The sequence below is a fragment of the Syngnathus scovelli genome, chromosome 1 (genome assembly GCF_024217435.2).
Source record: "Syngnathus scovelli strain Florida chromosome 1, RoL_Ssco_1.2, whole genome shotgun sequence".
Taxonomy (NCBI): domain Eukaryota; kingdom Metazoa; phylum Chordata; class Actinopteri; order Syngnathiformes; family Syngnathidae; genus Syngnathus; species Syngnathus scovelli.
In genome coordinates this window covers 21,630,794-21,650,988 of record NC_090847.1, presented here as the reverse complement: position 1 = coordinate 21,650,988, position 20,195 = coordinate 21,630,794, and the positions used below count along the sequence as shown (strand labels likewise).

The following is a 20,195-nucleotide window of genomic DNA, read 5'->3' as shown; positions in this document are numbered from 1 at the left end:
CTCAGTGCCTCCACTGTGGTAACCCAATCTGCCGCTGCAGAAAAAAAAAAAAAGCTTTTTGTCGCAAGAGAAGACTTAAACCGTTTCCCCGTAGTCGGCGTCTATTTTTCCAATGTTGTGTTGCAAGAGGTTGCATGAAAATTCCTCACAAACTCAATTCCTTCTCGCACATTTTTGGTCCAAATCCATTCAAAGCAGCCTATCATGCATTCTGGCAAGAACTTGCCGCAAAGGAGCACGAAATGAAGACAGGAAACGGGAGAAGAGCAGAGGACTCGGGAGGCTTTCAGACAAGAGGTTGCTTTTCTACATCGCCGACGAGCGAGGCCGACACCCGAGCCGTCTGAATGGGAATCGGATCATCTGTCAACACAAGGCACGGCCCGGATCCTGCCTGCAGACTGACATGGATAGGACACTTCCTCTTACGGTCCCATGAAATGGTGGCACAAATTGTTGCTATGGTGATTGTCGGTTACGACCAGGGGCAACAGGTGGGACTGCCCTAAAGTGCAAACCAAAGCCATTTTAACACCTCCTGTTCATGTCAGCAGTTTTCAAATTTTGGGATTCGTGGATATTTTACATGATCAAATCCAAACATGCTCACAGCCTGAAAGACTGACACAACCAATCAAGCCAAACACAACAGTCGACCTTTTCCTCGGAGCCACAAATTTTACAACCAATTGCTCCTGTTTTACAATGAAATACACACAAGGGCCTCAGGAATTTGTTAAGGTGCCCTTTGAGGTGAACACAAGGTTGTAAGTCTAAACCAAAAGCTGCTTGTCATTTCCATACTTGCTCCGGCCTCCTCTTGTATTATGAAGCATCCAACCAGGAGGGGGGCAAATACACAGTAACCCCGAACTTCCCCTTTCTTCTGGAGGGGAAGCCATTTTATTGTGTTACACTGGGGAGGAGGGAGGGGGGGGGGGGTGTAATTACTTGAATGAAAGGCTTTTCTCAAAAGCTGCGGTAATTACTAGATGCACGACGAGAGGCTGGCGAGAAAAAAAAAAAAGGAGGATGAGGCCGAGGAAGGGCGGGGGTACTGAAAGAAAACATGACAGGCAGGTATTAAAAGTCAACGGGCGAGGCAGGAAGGAAGCAGCGAGCGGGATGTGTTGTAACAGAGAAAATGTTCAGCTGGGCCTGAAGGCGTGGCCTCATGGACACACAGCTCCTCCTGGGCTATCCTTTTGGTGATTTATACACCGACTTCTTTTTCTCTTTTTTTGTTCCTAGCAGAGAACGTCCCCCACCATATTCGCAGGGCTGAATAATTCTTTCAGACAGCGTAAATTACACGCCGCGCTTCCTGGCCGCTGGCTTGAGGAATGTCTCGCAGCGATGATGGAGGGATGGGCAACCGGAGCGATCAGTAAGAACCACGACAAATTTAATAACAGAGGCCTACAAAATAAAGCCAAGCTTTTTATAGAATTTAAAAAAAAATGAAAGAAAATCAAATATGAAATGAAATTTCGTTCCAATGCTCCCCTCCAAAAAATACTAATGAAAAATAGCTCAATATTTGCTAAAACAATGATAAATGAAAGGAAAAGAAATAACCTGTTTAATAAATTATAATAACGTATGTCTTATGTTGATCGTGTACCTTTTCGAAGCCTTTACGTACTTGAATTTTTTTTAAAATCGACTTCTTGGTTTCGGCCTGAACAAGCATAGAGAGAACAGATGCAGATGTGCTAACCACTATTCCACTGTTCTTCCCAGGCAAAATGTGAAGGGCCTAAAGTGAGATGTCAAAGTGGGCAGTTTAGACGAACAGTCGTCAGTCGCAGCCTTAAAGAGCATGTCCGTCTATCAAATGATCTTTTTACAGGCCATCAGGTATCATTTACACACTTTCCCCTCCTGGTAGATCCTGACCTTGGAGAATGGCCCCTTTAGATGCCCAAAGAGCCCCCCACCCCTTTACATGGCCAAGCTTGTCAAAGGCTCTCCTGTTAAGGGCCCATGTGGAAAAAAGAAAAAAAAAAAGGTGTGCTCTTAGCTTGTTATGTGACACGCCGGGGAGACGGGCTACAGGAAGGTGAGGGGAGGAGGAGGCTGGGCACACGGGGGCAACAATGGCTCCTCTCATGTCGGGAGGGCCCATCGGTTAAGTGTGTTTTCCTGCAATTTGAGAAAGTGGAATCTGGTCAAATTGGTGTCCTCTTGAGTTCCGAATACCTTAAGTTATGTGACCGGAAGGGGGTGGGCGCTTTAAGTGGGTGTGTGGACTGAGGGGAGGGGGCAGCGGTGCTAATTGATGCTTTCGGGCCAGGACTGAATGTTTCTCTGGCGACGCTCACAACGTAATTCTCTACCACATTAGTGGCATGAGAGATAGAGAAATTAAGAGAAATTTTGTCCATGATAAAGTACAAAGTATGAAGTACAGAGTAATACGGGTCAAGAAAAGCAACAAAAACAACAAGCAACAACTGTAGAAGTGCACTTCCAAATGTAATAAAAACGAAACGTAACACAATAACGGCATAAAAAAAAATACACTGAGAAAGTAATCAATGTAATACCGGCACGAGGTGCAATCCTATCTTCACAAGTCGTATTCTATATCCTCGTCTTTTTTTTTTCTTCAGTCTCCTGACCTTGGCATGGGCGCAGTGAAACCCAACACTGCCCAGCAAACAGCGGCAGCAGAAATCTATTTCTGTATTTGTGTTACAGTAAAAACGCCGGCCCCCCCGTAATTGAATCGCACTAGCCGGACGGAGACTGCCAGACGTGACCGCCTGCACGCTCCCGTCACGGCGGTTGAAGAACAAGCTGCTTAATAAGAATCATCATCTTGCGGCTAGCGCGCTTAGCACAATGTTTTTATAAGACTTTGCGCTGCCAGGCTTTCAACGCCAAGTCCACTTTGGTGTTAGGATTTTCTCAGAGCAAATTGCAGGACTAAAACAGATACAATCAATGTGTACATTTATTCAAGAAATGAAATGTAAAACTCAGCGAGATAAAAGTTTCAACGTTTCCCCCTGCTTTCACACCAAATTGCGGTTCTCTAAATGACATCAAAACGGAATGGAGGTGCAAGGTCGACGGCGGAAGTAACGATCATATTGGAAAGTGAGTTAAGGAGGGGGGGACGCTGTCCAATATTGCACTTTTTAAAAACATACAGTAATGACATCCTGACAGTAATTAGAATTGTTGCCACTTTTTGCTTCTATTCATTGGACAATGTCCTGCTCCTTCGGGTATGCACACTTTAGCCACCTGGGGGCAATATAATGAATACATACAGATATGCACCGAGATGGTTCTCAGATCCTCAGTTCAGCTGTATTAATTGTTCTTCCAAAGGATAACGAATACATGCCTATGTTGTCATATTTAATCTGCCGACAGGTATTCCGCCATCTTTATTGTTCAATGCTGCAAATAGGTGCAGTTACCATCAAAGTGCTAAGAATAGGTTCCCAAGGGCAAAAAAAAACACACAAATAGATGAATTTGTGAATTGTATAATGTGACTCAGCAGGGCGGGGGTTAACTGTAAAAAATGCTGAATTTGATTTGACTCAGATTCTTCCATTACGGCTATGACAGGACGAGTGAGCAATTGCAAAGAAAACATTGAACATTGAATTTTTTTTTGCTGCTTCTTTATCACTCCGCAGAGTCAACCTAGTGGCCTTGTAGCACGTCTTCTCTCCACCAGAACGCCACGCCTCAGGTTGTGTAACAACTCCGGATCTTGGTGATTCCCTTTTGGCACGGACACAACAAGCTTGCCTTTCTAAAGATAGATAAACAGGTCTATTCACATGCTGTCAACTGCTCCATCTCCATATCAACAAAGCGCAAAACTGAAAGTCTTTGCTTCTTCCAACAACATGCCTCGCCTTTGCCGGTTCAACAGAAGGACTTTGCAACGAGTGCAAAACAACCAAAATGTACTTCCGAAGATCACTGACCTCTGGTTAGATTTAACTTTCAAAATAATATGAAGCAACAAATGTTTCCAACCACTTTGTGGCGCTCAGCAGTGAGGGTTCGGACAAGAATACGGGTGCGGGTAGCCCCTTTCACATTGGCAGCAACAGCTGGAATTTTTTATGCCACTATTTTGGATAAGTGGCATTGAAAAATAATCAGAAATGGATTTGAACAAGTCATTTTGCACTTTATTTTTTTTATGATCTTAACATTGTTCCACTCTGTCGTACAGAAATATCAATTTGGAGAAAAACCTTTAAGAAATATTTTCTTAACTGTCTAAAGTCAACTGGCTAACTAAATCATGTTGCTCAGCAAATGGCCACCATGGGTTAACATTCAGCTAAAAATGTCCACCCTGTCAAAAAGCTCATATTTTGCTCTTTGTGGGCACACTGTCAGACTGCGGTTAATTTATTTTAAAAAAATGCGCTGCGCTTGACCAACAAGATTTCTACTTAATACAATAAAAATAAAGCTCAATGAATCTCAGAATTTTGAGTAAATTGGGAATATTCAAAGGCACCTGAGGGCGAGATTGACTGAACCTTTCGATGCCCTAAGCTTTCACGCAAACATCTGGCGTCAATCGGCTGAGGCGGTGATATCACATCCCTCTTCATCACATTTCCGTCTTCAAACGGTAAGCAATCTTCCTGTACTTTTATTATTGTTAATATCCCTCCCAGCTCATTTAAGATGAAGCCCCATACAACCGAATCTCTAAAATGGCCAACAATTGGCATTCACTCCAGAAAAACATCTGGCATCTGCTTGCAATTGGAGCTGAGAGTCTCCTCAGAGATATGAATCTTTCGGGGGTGCAAAACGCTCTCCTATGAGGGTGCCTGAGCTAATTGTCCTTTCTTATCTGGATTTACGTCCTGACTAGGGCATTTAGGAAGTTGGATTGGGGAGGTGGAAGAAAAGAAAAATGCTTTGCTAATGATATTTATAGTTATACGGGTACAATGTGTGGGGATTCCATGAATGTGCAGCTTTCGTACAGTGTGTGTGAGTGTGTGTGCGTGTGTGTAAGGCAGTTGCGATTACAACTTTGATAAGGAGTATGTTGATGTTCTGGGGAAAAGCGCTTTGTCTGTGAAGCGTAACAGCGCCCTTGAAAGTGGTGAACCTGCGCCGGGTAAATATACACACGCACATACTCAACAGGCATTCAGGCCAGTGCTTTTAAAGACTGAGAAGGAGTTTTTTTCACAATTCCCAGGAGAAGGTGGGGGCTTCAAAAATGGGTCTCAACCCAGGGTTAGGGTTTCAAGGATTTTTTTTTTTTTTTTTAAACTGTAGAATTGGGCCTGGGAAGGGTTCAAACAAGGGTTAGGGTTTAAGATATGGTTGGGATTTCAAAGAAGGGTTCAAGTTTGGGTTACAAACCAGTAAGGCTTTCAAACCTTGAATGGGGTTTCATGACAGGGTTAAAATTTCAAATTCAGGATTTAGTGTTCCAGGGTTTAGGTTATAAGAAGTAGTTAGCTTTTCAAACATGACAAAAAAGACGGTGTTCGGCATATAAAGATTTCAGGCTAGGGTTTGAAATTCAGGATTTTAATCAGATTTGGCTTTCAAACAAGAATTAGGGTTTCAAGATTGGATTATGGTTTCGAAAAAGTGGAAGGGCTTCAAATTAGGGTTTCAAATCTGGTTTAAGGTTTCGAGCAAGGCTTTCCATTTCAATTTTGGATTTCAGCATGACTGTTTCAAGACATGATTTGGTTTCACAAGAGGATTTCAAAGTAGTTTTATGACAGCGTTAAGGTTTTAAGTTCGGCTTTAGGTTTCAAGATCATGTCTACGCACCTACCGACCGACCGACCGACCGACCGACCGACCGACCGACCGACCGACCGACCGACCGACCGACCGACCGACCGACCGACCGACCGACCGACCGACCGACCGACCGACCGACCGACCGACCGACCGACCGACCGACCTACCTACCTACCTACCTACCTACCTACCTACCTACCTACCTACCTACCTACCTACCTACCTACCTACCTACCTACCTACCTACCTACCTACCTACCTACCTACCTACCTACCTACCTACCTACATACATACATACATACATACATACCGAGTTGCCCCTTTATGAGCCTTGGGGGAGGTTCATGCTGTACTGATTGACATTGTATTGTGTAAGTTATGTGTAACCATTCCATCATTGATAACAAAACAACATATGATATTTGGCACAGTGCTGTACAAACATTCAGATCATGTTTAGAGCACCTTGCCTGAGGGCAAAATGACTGTAAAAGAATGACACCTTTTTTTCTCCTCCTCACACACTACATAGACATGCATGAAAGTGCGACACACTGCAGCCTTGCTGCCAGAGTGCAAGGTGAGGATCACAAAAGGAACACCTGGCAAACGCGGATGTGCTCCTCCTCGAAAGAGGTGCACCACTCGCTTGCCCCCAATCCCCTCCACCCTCCTGACTCACCTTTCACACGGCAGGCAGGAAGTGGCATTGAGAGCAGGAGCTGCATGTACACGTCCCAACCTCAAATTCACAATTCGCGATGGTATGCGTACTTGTATCTTGTAGCAATTATTTCACTTAGGTACTGAGCGTTTAATTGTATGAATTTGTTGTATGTTTATGTATTACGTGTTTGAGTAGTAGAGATACTATATATTACAAAATAATATATTTGACAACTTATATAAATCACATTTATTTGAGGGTTTTACAATATCATAATAAAAAATAGTGATTAAATAAAACAAAATATGACACGGTATAAGGTACACTATTGTATTTTTCTGGACATGACTTGTGTTTGGAAGAAAGTCATCAAACAAACGACCCGGAATAAATAAATAAATAAATAAATAAATAAATGAATAGATGAATAAATAAATAAATAGTGCCTTTTATCATTTTACTCATATTTATTTCACCGATTAAATTGCTACAACAGGTTGTAAAGATCTTGTTGGCCCAAAGACCAACTTATGAAAATCTGGAGTGTTTTCTGGAGAGGTGCCAGCTAATGTTGGGGCATGTCCACAGGATTCTTACAAATCCTCATCTCTTAAAAAAAAAAAAAAAAAGGGGGGGGGGGGGGGGGGGGGACTTCTGCTATTTACTTTCCGCTCGCCACCTTTGAGACCTGGGAAACGCCACTCCTGTTAAAACAACACTCTGTGTGGCGACTTACATTTATAAACGGACATTTATGTAAAGTTGAGGCCTATTTGGGAAAACTCCAGGAGGGCTGACCCCCCCACGCTCCCTAGCACGGCTTTGCTGCGTTAGACACGTTTTGACGTGAAACCACAGTTTTAAAGTGGAGAATATAAACCTTCCTCAACAATCCAACAGTTCTTTTCTTTACGCTTAATGAGCGCTTGTGGCTAGTTTCACTTAACAACATGAATTTTGATAGGCGAGTCTGTCTGGAGTATACCCACTAAACAATTTATGCCTGAAAAGACACAGAATGTACTATTTGGGGTCAAATCGGAAATTTTAGACGACAATGGCTTGTCTAATGGCTAGCAAATAGTATACTTGAATTAGATGAGTGTCACTTGCCACCATGAAATTTGGTGGGCGTATCTATCATTAGGAGACCTTCAAAAATGTCTCAAGAAGCAATGACTGACAAAACACAGGAAGTCAGCTGGTTTAGTTTGAAGTGGACATTTCAGGGTAATTTTGTTCTTTTCTCTCTTGCACTTTAAAGACAAACTTGGTCAATAGACTGCACAAGGGCTAACAAAGTTTGAACAAAACCGGTAGGCCAATAATAAAAATAATAATAAAAAACATTGAGGCTTGAGAATAGTGGGAATGTTTGATGACTTGTCATAAAATAAGAAAAGCTCACTGCCGTTAAAACAACAAAAAATATAGTCAGCTTATGAAGAGAGTTTCACTGAACAGCCTGAATTTTGGTTGGCATGTCTTTCATGAGGAGACCCACCAAATGTCTTCAAAAGTCAGGGTAAAAAAACAAAACAAAAAAAAAAAAAAAACACAGGAAGTCTGTCATTTTGGTTTGTAACATATTTTTGGGCCGCTTTACCCATTTCCAGGTGTCAATGCATGGTGCAGACATGGCTATCATCAGGAGATGAGCAAAAAGGTCTCAAGAAGCCATGTTGGAAATGAGAAAGGAAGTCTGCCATTTTGCTTAGAAGTGGACGTTTGAGGGTTATTTGGGTCAAAGGTCCTTGAAATACAAACTTGTACTAGAGATTTCACCAAATGGCTACCAAATTATAACCTTGTTTACAGACAGTGACAGACAATGTGATGCTAAATCATTAAAAACCTAATTTTACTCATTGTGTGTGCAATGTTTAGCAGCAAAGTTTAATGACTCATCGTAAAATAAGAAATTAAACTGGCCATTTTGGTTCAAAGCCATCATTTTTGGGGTATTTGAAAACAAATTTGTCAGAGATTTATTTTCAAATTGCCACTAAATTTGAATTACGCATATTAGACAGATGGGCATCACTAAATTTAATGATGTAACATAAAAAAGAAAACAAACAGCAACTCAACTGTTGGGTCATTTCAGACTTTTGGGTCCCTTCGTACTGTTTGTCATTTACAGCGGCCTGTCTTGGCGGCGTTTTCATTTTTAACCACAGCTGCTGTAACTTTTTTAGTATGCAAACTGCCAGAAGTCTGATTCCACTTTAAAATGACAGTTAAAAGGAGCTTATCAGTGGAATGCACACGTCGCCCGAATAAAAAAAAAAAAAAAGGAAAAACCCTGCGACAATGGCAGCCCACCAGACATCCTTTTTGCCAACCAACTTCCTGTTTATACAGGAAGCCAACGGCTGCTTGGAGAGCAAGCAAACAGGAGGGGAGGCAGGGGGCGGGAGCCTGTGGAGGGAATTGAAGATAGCCTGGGAGCGTTCAGGAAGAGCGTTATACTGTCGCCATTGAGTATTTATAACCTACGACCTTTACAGAGCCCCTAAACCCGGAGAAGCCCTCCCTCCCCATTACTGTAACTCCCTCGTATTCTAGGCACCCGGAAAACATCTTCACCGAGAAGACTGCAGTTTATGTGCATATGTACACTGTAAAAACTAAAATATAGGCACAACAAATATTCCCAGGTGGAGAGGTGTGACTGCAGCTGGTGATTGGTTAGATAAATACCGGAGGTGCATATGGCACCTCGTGGGGAAGAAGGGGGTGTGAGGGTTAACCCCCAAAAGCATCTGCTGGTGTTTTGAGGGTGTCAATGGGAGCATGGAAGCCAAAGGCCGTAAAAGTATTATACTATCTCAATTGCACCGGCACACGTCGTGCGGCCAGTTCGCCTAAATTACACATCAACGTAAATAGTCATTTCCTGCAGAAGGGCCAAAAAACCCGACCTGACAAAAAAAAACATGCCTCCCACTGAAAATGGGATTCCTAGCTGTGAAAGTCGAGCTATTTATGGTATGCAGCACTTTCCACCCACTGAAATACCCACTCCATTCCGGAACCCCCCCCCCCCCCCCCCCCCAACTTCTTTCCTCTGTTGCTTGACAGACGGTAAAAGCCACCTCCAGTCGAACTGCGTGCCGAGATTAAGTTTGACAGACAAATAGCCACTCTGAAGACTGCGATGGGTTGTCTGTTGTCATAGCACATGTGCGCACACACCTACACACACAGACACACACATAACTACACGCACACACACCATAAGAAAAAGTAATAAAACAAGTGAAATTTATTTCAAACGAATTATCCACTATTACAAGATGAAAATGTCACTTATCATTATAGTTTTATGATTAAAAAAATAATCCCACCAATGTGTATTTATTCTACCTATTTATACTACGAAGACTTATTGTGCAATATATATTGGGCGTTGTTAGGCCAAGAAAAAAGTACTTCAATATCACACAGTCAGTCGTCTCTAACGACCTCTTTTGCCAGTTGGAGGTTCCACTGTACAAATAATTTGTTCAAAAGGTGTTTGAGTTCAGCCGTTTCACTGTCGAACACTTTTGACTTGCTGTTTTTCCTAGGTATAGCCTCCACCATATGCACAACAAACTACTTTGTACATCAGTGTGTAAAAAATGTGCCCTAAGACTGCTTTTCCAATTCCGCGTCGGGGGAGCGCTTGCAGTAATTCATCCACGATGACAGCCATATGGAATACTGCTCCGCACCGCCGCAAAATGCTACTCTCAAGTCCCGCCAACTGCGGAAAAAGAAAAAAAGCAGCGCATATCCTGCCTCTTGACTGCCAGCTCGATAAGACTGCAAATACTTTTCAGGAGGCGCATTAGCGTCGAATCCCCGGAGCTGAAATATGACTAACGTCTCCTCTACCAAAGCCGAAAGTGGCCCTTGCATCTAAACGTCGACTCTACACATATAATTTGTACCTATCGAGTAACATTTCTTCCTTCAACCACGGGTTCCCTGCGAGTTTTGGGGATACGGCGACTGTAATTGCACTGTTGCTTGAGTGACTCTTCCCGGGAATGGTGAACAACGCCATTCCTTGGGGTGGAATGCAGAGTGCATATTTGCCAGTGGAAATAACTGGAATATGGCAGAGGTGGGTCGGCGGCAGGGGGTCTTGCTCAATCAAACAAGCGACTCGTGCAGAGGTAACGCTGCTTTAATTCAAAATGGATGGCGTGCTGTTTAAGCACTGGGGCCAGACGATATGGTTTTGGACAGCTCGTGCGGAGATAACCGCAATTCCCTCCAGGGTTGTATTTCTGCTGTGGACCCATTCACATTAATGACTGCGCCTAGCCTTGATCCAAAGTCAAGTGATTTCTCTCCATAGTTTAGTCTCAAAGACGTTATGCAAAACAAATGGTTTCTTTTCAGAAATCTAATGGTACCGTACCATCACAAAACAATAAAAACATAAACACAACAATGTGGAGCAAGCATAGTATGTCTGAATCTACTGTAAAAAGAGACTTTTGTGCAAAATTTTAAAAAAGCCCTATAATGTAGTAACGTGGAACAAAGAAAAAATAGGAAATAGGAACAAGGCAAAATAGGTAAAGTTGCTGACAAAGACAAAATTACACAACATTGAGGAGCAAGCATATGACTATTGTAAAAGATTAGTTTACAAAAATGATGTGAGCAGGAACAAAAACTGGGTAGTTTTTTTTAGATGCTAACTAAAAATAAACCTGAAGCTGCATTTTTGTGTAACTGTACGTATTAGCTACGTTGTCCTGAAATGCGCTTCTATAAGTCACCACACAAAAAATCTAAAGTTCATGAAAATGTATAAATGTATGACAGCCACTCGCCACATATTGCTATTTTGGGAGTTTAATAGCAGCGTAACTCTAGGCGGCCGACACATCGCAACTTGACATGTGTCCAACCTAGACGGATGTACATAACAGAGAGCATGCATTCACTTTTTAAAATAAAATAGTTTTATTTTATATAAGTACTGAAAGCGGCCTTGTCCTAAATGGTCCGCGTACCGGTCGTTGGAGACCATTGCTCTATATCGTATGACCAGGGCACTAGTTCCTCTTGTGGGTTGTCACTGATTGATTCCTGTGACTTAACCTGGAAGTCGGGAGCCATATTGAGCAGAGCTCTGCTGTTTGTTAAGTTTTCACATTGCTGTGTTTTCATCCCGGAGGTCATGGTGGTGTCATACGTCAAGCTAAGTGCTTCCTGAGTTTGTCCATGCGCTGCGCACAGTTAGCGTTAGCTGCCACTAAAATGCCACCATGCATTTCGACATGGCGACGTGAGGGGAGGAGCAAAAATAAACCAAGGTGATGGGGCATTAGGGTTTGTTTCAATCATACGGTGGGCGCTTTTTAGCCAGCAGCGGTGCTATCAATAAAAAGTGGCAAAGTCAAGTATGTCAAAATATAGAGCAAGGGTGGACAAAGTATGGCCCTCGGGTCATATCTGGCCTTCTCCCATCTTTTATTTGTTGCACTAATTCAAATGTTTTTGCTTGGGGGCATGGGGTATCATTTATATTATTATTCGCTTAAATCAGTCTGCTCTTATGGTGTCGATTACTTTGTTTGTCGGTTCATCGATTCATTTTAACGCCTCTAATCAGAGCTTTCATTTTCTAAGCTAGAGCAGAGTCGTTGGTTCATATTTGTTCATTCCGTGCACCTGCCCTCATACGGGTTGTACTTACGACAATAATTCAATTCACATTTTCCTTGGACCCCCAATTCAGTGGACCATAGCCCAGCCTGAGACCAACGTTCAGTTATCCACACGTGTAACCACTTTCCTTCTGCATTGGAGTGTATTATGGAAATGATACAGGGTTGAGATGCAATGCTAAGGTCTAGACCCAGGAGTCCTAATTGGTACCCCCACCCTGGCGACAAGCCCGCCCCCCTCACCCACCCCCTCCATGGTGTTTATCCACTAATTGGGCCACTTCCTGAGACAGAGGCCAAACAGAGAAGGGAGGAATGCATGGCAGAGGGCCACTCAGACAAGCTAGCGTCAGGACTAGGGGGTGGTGCTGGTGCCGGTGATGGGACTGGGGTGTGTGTGTGTGTGTGCTGAGAGATCAGGTCAGGGAATGAATAACGCACATAGACAGATGGCGTCTTTATCGAATATAGGGGGGGGGAGTTCTTCCTTATGACATAACGGTTCATATTTATGTAGACTGCGGAATGCAAACCCCCGCTCATCCCTTTATCCCCCCAGTAGCTTAATAGAGATAAAGTGCATATCAGTCATTGGGGTGACAAATGGGATTTTTTTTTTTTTTTTATCCTCGCTGACCATCGACAGCGCTCCGGTTTGTTTGATGTCCTCACTCTTTGAAGTGGGCCTACAGGGTCTATACGTCAGGGTTAAAAGTTGAGCCCCCCCACACACGCACCATTTAGGACTTTATAGGGCAGCTAAGGGAAGCCAGATGAACGCCACACACCTCCTTACATTTATTTTCAGGCATGAGCGTCACAATATGGTCAACAGTATTAGGACAGTAGGCCCATTGAAAAAAAGTTGAGAGACTGACTCTGATACTGTTTGTCACTTTATTTTATCATTTGTTGCTTTGTGTGAAAGGCACAAAAAGACATGAAACGGGATGGTTGAAGTAGACTTGTGAATTACTTGGCTTCGAAAGTAACATCAGAAGCCCCTTTCACAATGCTAGTCAAAGCTGGTATTTTTGACATTTTTTTTTTGGTCGGGATGATTGGTGCTGACATCCAGAACCGCGACATGGGTTGATGTTTTTATTCCTTTCTTTCAAGACAACCTAGGTCTTTTTAATATATTGTTTTTACTTCTACGAGTTTCAACGCCATACTGCCGTGATACTGCAACATGTAATGAGTTCATCTCGACATTTTTTATATTCAATAGTTGATATTTCTTTGCTTTTGTTAAGACAATGAGGTCTTTTTTTACCTATGGATGGATAGTTCCGACATTAAACTGCCAACTTCTTCCAGACTTTAAAAAAAATATATCTTGGTCTTCCACTCAATTCAGGTGGTAATGATCTCAAAAGAAAAAAAGAAAAAGAAATCAACCCTTTAGCATAAAAGGTAGTAAATTCATTTATGATGAACTCGTATCACAAGTTTGACAAAACTAGTAGAGGTAAAGAAAAGAACCTCACTTTCTCAGGAAAGGAAAAGAACACTATTGAAAACAAAAGAGGACAAGATGAACTCATTAACTCCATGGGAAGAAGCTGTTATGTCGCTGATAAATGGAATGCCGGTCGAAATCAGAAGGTCATCAGACATCACAGGAATTTTGTTAACATTTGACGGGAACATTTTGTAGCTGTTAGCCAGATATTTCCCAGCCGTCCGTCTCAAATACAGCATTCTGGGGAAGACCTTAGACAAGATTTCGGACTGTGGGAATTTTTGTGACCTTGCCTTGCTCACTGGGAACAGAAAAGGGCCTTTCCCCAAGCTGCAGAGGTCACAACAGTGCATTTGAATGCCCAAATGGGAATTCCTACTGGTGACAAACAGGAGTTTTGTTTACATTTACTGGGACAATGTTGAAGCTCTTTTGTGAGATAAGTCCTTTTTTCCAGCAAATGCAACAAGCCATAATATTTTGGAAGCTGTCTGTGGGAATATTGATCTATCCGCCGAGAAGAACATCTGTAAACTGAGCTGGTGTTGGCTGAGACTTGAGATATGGATTCTCCCAAGCATGCCTTTGTTAGAGGATTAAAACCAAAACAGTTCATTTTCTCAAACTGCTCACACAAAGTTGGACATAAAATTACACAAAATGTCTTGATCAGATGAACAACCACCTTTGATAGCATATTGGTGATTATTTCATTTGGAAAATACCAAACCAAAAGGATGTACAAAAACATATTCCAAACTAGAGGAGCCAGAGTGTTCCCACAGACCAAAAATACCCGACAGCGATCAGGGTCAGAGAGAGACCAATCGGGTCGAGAGGGCTGAAATGCAGCTGGAGTGTTTGAGAGTGACCGTGAAAAAACACAGCAGGCCAAGAAGGAGGCGGAGGAGCAGGATGACAGAGACAGACACAAACCCTTTCCTGTTGTCCTAAATAGCAGCAACCAAAGGAGCGTAGCTACCCCTGACAAACTTCCTTTTCTATCAGCTCCCAGAGGAGGAGGAGGAGGAAGAGGAAGAGGGGAGAGGGCTCGGCTGCTCACACAGTGAACATTGTGTTACCATGGAATATTGAATAATAGTGATGGTAACATGATTGAGTGACGCAAATGACATTCTAGTACAGGGATTCCCAAACTTTTTTTTTTGGGTCAAGGCTGTCTGGTATTTCTCACCCTAAATTCTTGATTGTTTTCCCCTGCAACAAAAAAAAACCCGACTCATAAACATGATGCATTTGTTGGCTATAAACAGCTTTGTTGTGTTGCTTTTTTATTGCTTTATTTAGGGCAGTGTTTCACAGCCTTTAAAGGGGGGCCTCTAAAGGTTGAGCTGAAAAATCTCAGTAATTTAGAGTAAATAGGGGGGAAAGGACTGTCAGGATTTTAAAAGGGTTGTATGGCCTAAAAGGTTCAGGAAAAAGTTTTAATTCCAACTGAAGCCCTTTTGACATGGACTGTCAAGGCTATTTTTATTCTTTGGTCCTTCCACTGTCGCTGTAAATGGCTGTATTGGGTTATTGACAAGGATGTGCAGCTTAAAACATTTGAGAAACGTCAATTTTCTTGGCTTATATCTGTAAAACTGTGGTCACCGTTCTGTGTGACACCAAATAAGGAACTGAACTCAAGTCCCAAATTTACCGGCCTCCAAAGTATTATCAAATCAATGCTGGATATTTCCTCATGTATTGCAGTAGGAAAACAAAAACGGAATTACTGCTCCGTGTCAAAGGTTCTGTCGACGTGCAAATTCTGAAGTAGTACCACAGGCAGGACGGCGGCTCCGTGAAAGGGGGGTATCAGAAAACTGGTTGTCAGAAAGTTCCAAACAACTGCAGTTTTGCGTGAAATAGAATACTAGAAGCAAGTAGTTCCATAAATTTTCCAGCTTCCGAGGTAGTCAAAAAATGGTATGGTGTCTAGGTGGTGTGAGAAAAAACAGGATGTGTGGAACTCCCAAGGCTTGGAACTTCCTCTTCCAGAGTGCCGGTACAGCGTTCAGGCCTGCTCTCAGGCTGGAGGAAAGCATTACTGATTTGGCATCTGCAACATGCACCTCCTTCCAATCTATTCCTTGACAATTTAAATGAACAGAAATAAACCACAGACCCTTTCACCTCACTTGGTGCTTTTTCTGCTCGTTTTACGTCAGTGAGGGCACTGGGAGTGCAACCCTCTGCAGGGCTAATGAAACTGGCTCTGGTGCCAAGTCAAGTCTATGGCTGCAGTGGCCTTGACAGACATTCAGGGAGTTCACACTGAGGATATGCGTATTGGTGACATTTCTACGAGCTTCCCCCCAGAACGCACACAAATCCTTTCATCCGCGTCACAAGGTCGCCGAGGGCGTCGGCTATTATGCTCTTACAACTTCCTGTTTATCAGCTTGTGCATTTACAGAGGAAACTCAATTTTCCAATGCCTTTAATTCAGAGGTCAACCTAAATTGCTGGGAATAATAAGGCGTAAAATGTACATTACTTCTGTATCTTACGAGCAAGATGGCGGCGCGTGCACACGCAGCGGCCACTCTCTGTCCCGTTCGGTGTTTTGTGAGTGTTTACTGAGTGTTTGTCCGGCAGTTTTGTGTATGTTCGTCTCGTGTGATACGTCGTGCTACTAGTGCGGCGGGCATGTTCTGCTCAACATCGGCGGAAGTGGGTTTTATGGCGTTCTGGACTTTGGTGCGGAGAGATTAAGGGCGCTCGGACTGCTTCGTCATGGAGTGACGCCGGACTGGCCTGCTCTTCCTCCCCCGGTTGGACTGCGTCGTGAGCTCGGACTGCTCCGTCCTGGAGCATTGTTGGGATGCGTCGGCAGCGGGTCTGCGAGGCAGCGGGAGAGGGGCCAGCGCGGAGACATCGGGCCAGGCTTGCGGCCACCCCACCTCGCCCAGCCGTGCCTTCCATTCTACTGGCGTACGTTCGTTCGCGGGACGACAAGATGGGTTGCGTTCGCCTGATAAGATCCACGAACCGGACAGTGCGTGCCTGCTGTGTGCTCGTGTTCACAGTGGCCTGGTTGACTGTCATCTTTCCGGACTCTGCTGTGGATCGGGAGCGGCTAGCGTGCTATCACTCTTATTGTTCATCTTCTTGTTTTATTTTTCCTGTGTTGTTTACTTGTATGTGCGTTGTGAACTCTGTCTTGTTACCCTGGGATAGTGAGAAACGTAATTTCGATCGCTTTGTGTGTCTTGACATGCGGAGCTATTGACAATAAAGGAGACTTTGACTTTGACTTTGACTAAAGCATAACGCCGTTCCTGTTTGCTGGACCGTAAGCCAGAGAGAATGAAGACGTATTGTCAAAAGTGAACAACTTTACATTTTTCATTAGGAAATGACACCATGATTGGGAAAAAAATTTATCATCAGTATATTCTCAAACTCATGCCCTCAAAAAAATTACTTGCGTAATAATACACCTTTTGTTTAAAGAAAAATCCTCAAACATCACATATTTTAACCTAAAGTAGAAAGGAGTACCTGGTTTATTATATACGTTTCACTGGCATGCTGGTCTGCATATGTGCTTTTTAAAAATGATCCCCGGACCCCCAGGGACACAAGGAACCAGGTTTGAGAAACAATAACTGTCAGCTGGAGGCGCAGTGCATCTTCCTTATAAACCAACCATGTCTGTAATGGGATCACGGTGACTTCATTAAGGTGGCATTCATATCGTTCTCTTCTTCACCAATGTGGTTTCAATCCCATCCAAACTGTACATAAACCCCACAGGAAATGCAGCTGGGCCACAGACGATCCAAAAATATACAGGCGCAGCGTATGGACGTACGGGGTGTGTATACGTGCGGTGTGTAGGGCCCGAGGAAAATAAAACACATGTGCAGGCGGCGCAAAAAGGGGGCCGGGGCATGATTAACGACGCCGACACTTTGAAGACAGGAAGACACCTGGTGACCATCTTGTCTCGATGGGCCACGGACAGACGGGAACGCTTTAGTGTGTAGGAATTAGCCGCAATAGCACAGACACAGACCCCCCCCCCCCCACCACCACCACCCAAAAACAAAAATTCTGATGCCAGATGGGGGCTAAACCCACGGGATTGCGGAGGACTGATGGAATGAGACTCGCAACTCGGAGGTGTGTTTTCAGGGAGAATGATGAATGCGTTGGCTTCCTGTATTGACTGGCGATCTCGCTAAAAGCCTGCTCGGAGAGGCCGAGGCGTACGCCGAGAGACGGATGAAGTGAAGGAGGATGTGTGAATTTTCCGCCCAAGCCACAAACAGCCATTGTTCCACAGCAAGCAGTAAACACCCGGCACCGAAGAAGTCCATAGAAACCAGATTGATGCGTGACATGCATACTAATGACTAGTTCTGTGGTTAAAAATCAACAATCATATTGGGAAAACATGCTCAATGGATCATTAAGGAAAACATTTCCCAGCCTTTGAGTTATCGCAGAGCAGGATGAAGCAGAATTTTCCTCACCAGAAAATATTTGGCCCGCTTTACGCCACCGCTATGCAAATAGCCAACTGTACAGTTTCCAACCCATAGGTGGCTACGTATTGATGAAAAAATGGAGGTCAAGAACAAGTTCCTAAAGCAGTGTTTCCTGATGCAATGCTATCATTGTTGTGATAAAACAACTCAAACTAGCTTCTTTCACATAAAATTGTCAAAACAAGAGTTGTTGCTGAAGACTGAACAATATTTGCTGAAGCATTCGGTGAAAGCTAAAAAGAGGGCCTGAAAGATACGGTGACGACTCGTAGCACTTTATAACAGTCCACGTCCAAATAGTTTTGCACACTTTATAGTGTTCATTTTGCTTGCTGCAATTTGAGAGGCAACGTTGCACAAAGAAAATTGAGCAGCAAGCAAACGGGCTTTGTGTTGCTATTTGGGCCTCAAGGAAGCAACTGTTCTCCCGCGGGTCGGATGTGCTGTGCATGTTGAGGCGGTCCAGGCTAACGGCTGAAGGGCCGCTCTGTAATTAATGGGCAGAAGGCCTTCACTCTCTCTCTGCCGCAGCATTCGGGGCTTAGGAGCACAGCTACACACGTCGAGGTTACTCTTGCGCTTATTCTTAGTGACTTAGGGATTTGTTGTGCTCTTTCTTAACGTGCTAAGATGGCCCCTGAGCATCGGTTAATAAGAGAGTCAATTTCTGCAGTATACTTTCAGTATTGATGCATTTAATGGCAATGGCTGTCCGTTGGTTGCACCTGTCTCTATTTTCAGCCTGGCCCAACATACGGGCTCACTCTGGCCATGTTTGCTTTTCCCATCCCCCTCCCTCCTGCTGCACAATCAAGGGCGAATTATCTGTCTTCCGGAAAGCGAGAGAGCGAAAGAGCCCACTAATTTGCGATGGACTTGATTGTGCCCCGAGGCCAACGGGATGAAGCCCACATCCGGGATGCTAATTCTAACCATAACACGGGCAACATGTGTTTTGCGCTGATTTGAGATGGACTCAAAGTGGCCGCTACCTTCTTCCACTGCAAGGAGCCTTTCTTTCTTGTGGCGTGTTCTGCGGCTTTCGGGCCCACCATGTATGTATTTATAGAGTCCGGGTCACGACACATATCCATTGACTGCTTGTTCTTTCTTTTATGACAAGAGGCAGCGACAGACTTGTTTTTTTTTTTCCATTTCAGAGTTTGTAGGCGACGATGACGTGGAAAATGTACTTAATCTTAGAGCAAACTCAATTCACTCCATATAAAGCAGCAGTTTGGCAGATGCGATTGAGCAAGACTTCAAAAAAGATGTTTCAAGTCACTCTTAAATGAAACATTACACAAAGACAATTACACGGTATTTAAAACACCCACATAAGTTTCATGATTCTGAATGTCATCTTTAAGATACAACAAAACAAAACACAACTAATAAAACTCTGATACGTTTCGGCAACTGTCTCAACATTCCAAAAGTGATTTTCAGTCACTACCAAATGAGCAATTGGATGGACTGTTTTTTATCTTTTACATTCATGATGTGGAATAAAGATCGATACTGTAGTCATTTCTTCAAAGACGATACGGCTTTATGATAACTTTGCGTTACATCGCCGTCGTAGGAACGGAACATTGTCGTAAACCGAAGACCTCTTCTAATGACTGCACGGGGAAAACCAACAGCAAACTTGGCTGATGATGTCATTGAATTCCCAAGAGTTTATCTCTTGCTCTCTCAAACAAATGGAAAAAAGGGGTTGACCTAAAAAATATGTTGCGCTATCCTGTTTTGTACATTTCCCAAACTCCAAGGTGGAGGGCAGGCGGGGAACATTCACTTTGAGAAAGGTCAGACCCCCCCCCCCCCCCCTTTTTAAGCATTCGTGGCGGTCTGGAAAAAGCATTAGATGCTATGGGGGGGTTTGAGCTATTTCCCCTTGTCGCGACCATTGTGACTGGGAAGGAAGCAATGACAGGAAGATGGAGGACACACTTGTGTATTGCAAGAGAACAGGACAATAAACTTCTCATGCATCTGGTGTGTGTCACTTTTCTATACTTAGTAGGGATTTGAGGGAGAAATTTCAGGAGAGACCTGAAATGCAAAGTAAGCTTTACAGCTGACCTTTATTTGACCTCGAAAGTCCAACTAA

At 43.5% G+C, this 20,195-nt stretch overlaps 1 protein-coding gene and 1 long non-coding RNA gene across 4 annotated transcripts in view; one reads left to right on the top strand and one right to left on the bottom strand.

The window, feature by feature from the left end:
* Window positions 1-20,195, bottom strand: part of afg2a (AFG2 AAA ATPase homolog A) — a 67,769-nt gene that overhangs the window by 14,497 nt on the left and 33,077 nt on the right. Inside the window, exon 16 of one of the 2 annotated variants that reach the window (XM_049750149.2) lies at window positions 1,386-2,145. The exons of the other annotated variant lie outside the window; for it this stretch is intronic. Within the exon in view, the coding sequence (XP_049606106.1) occupies window positions 2,110-2,145 (36 nt within the window). The 3' untranslated portion in view covers window positions 1,386-2,109. Of the gene's footprint in view, window positions 1-1,385; window positions 2,146-20,195 lie in introns of those variants that run through there. 2 annotated transcript variants of the gene reach the window in all.
* Window positions 1,250-4,473, top strand: LOC125986842 (uncharacterized). 2 transcript variants are annotated; one of them, XR_007487794.2, is made up of 2 exons: window positions 1,250-1,387; window positions 3,660-4,473. It is a non-coding gene; the product is annotated as an uncharacterized lncRNA (long non-coding RNA). The 2 variants fall into 2 exon arrangements; XR_007487792.2 differs by lacking the exon at window positions 1,250-1,387 and adding an exon at window positions 2,471-3,105.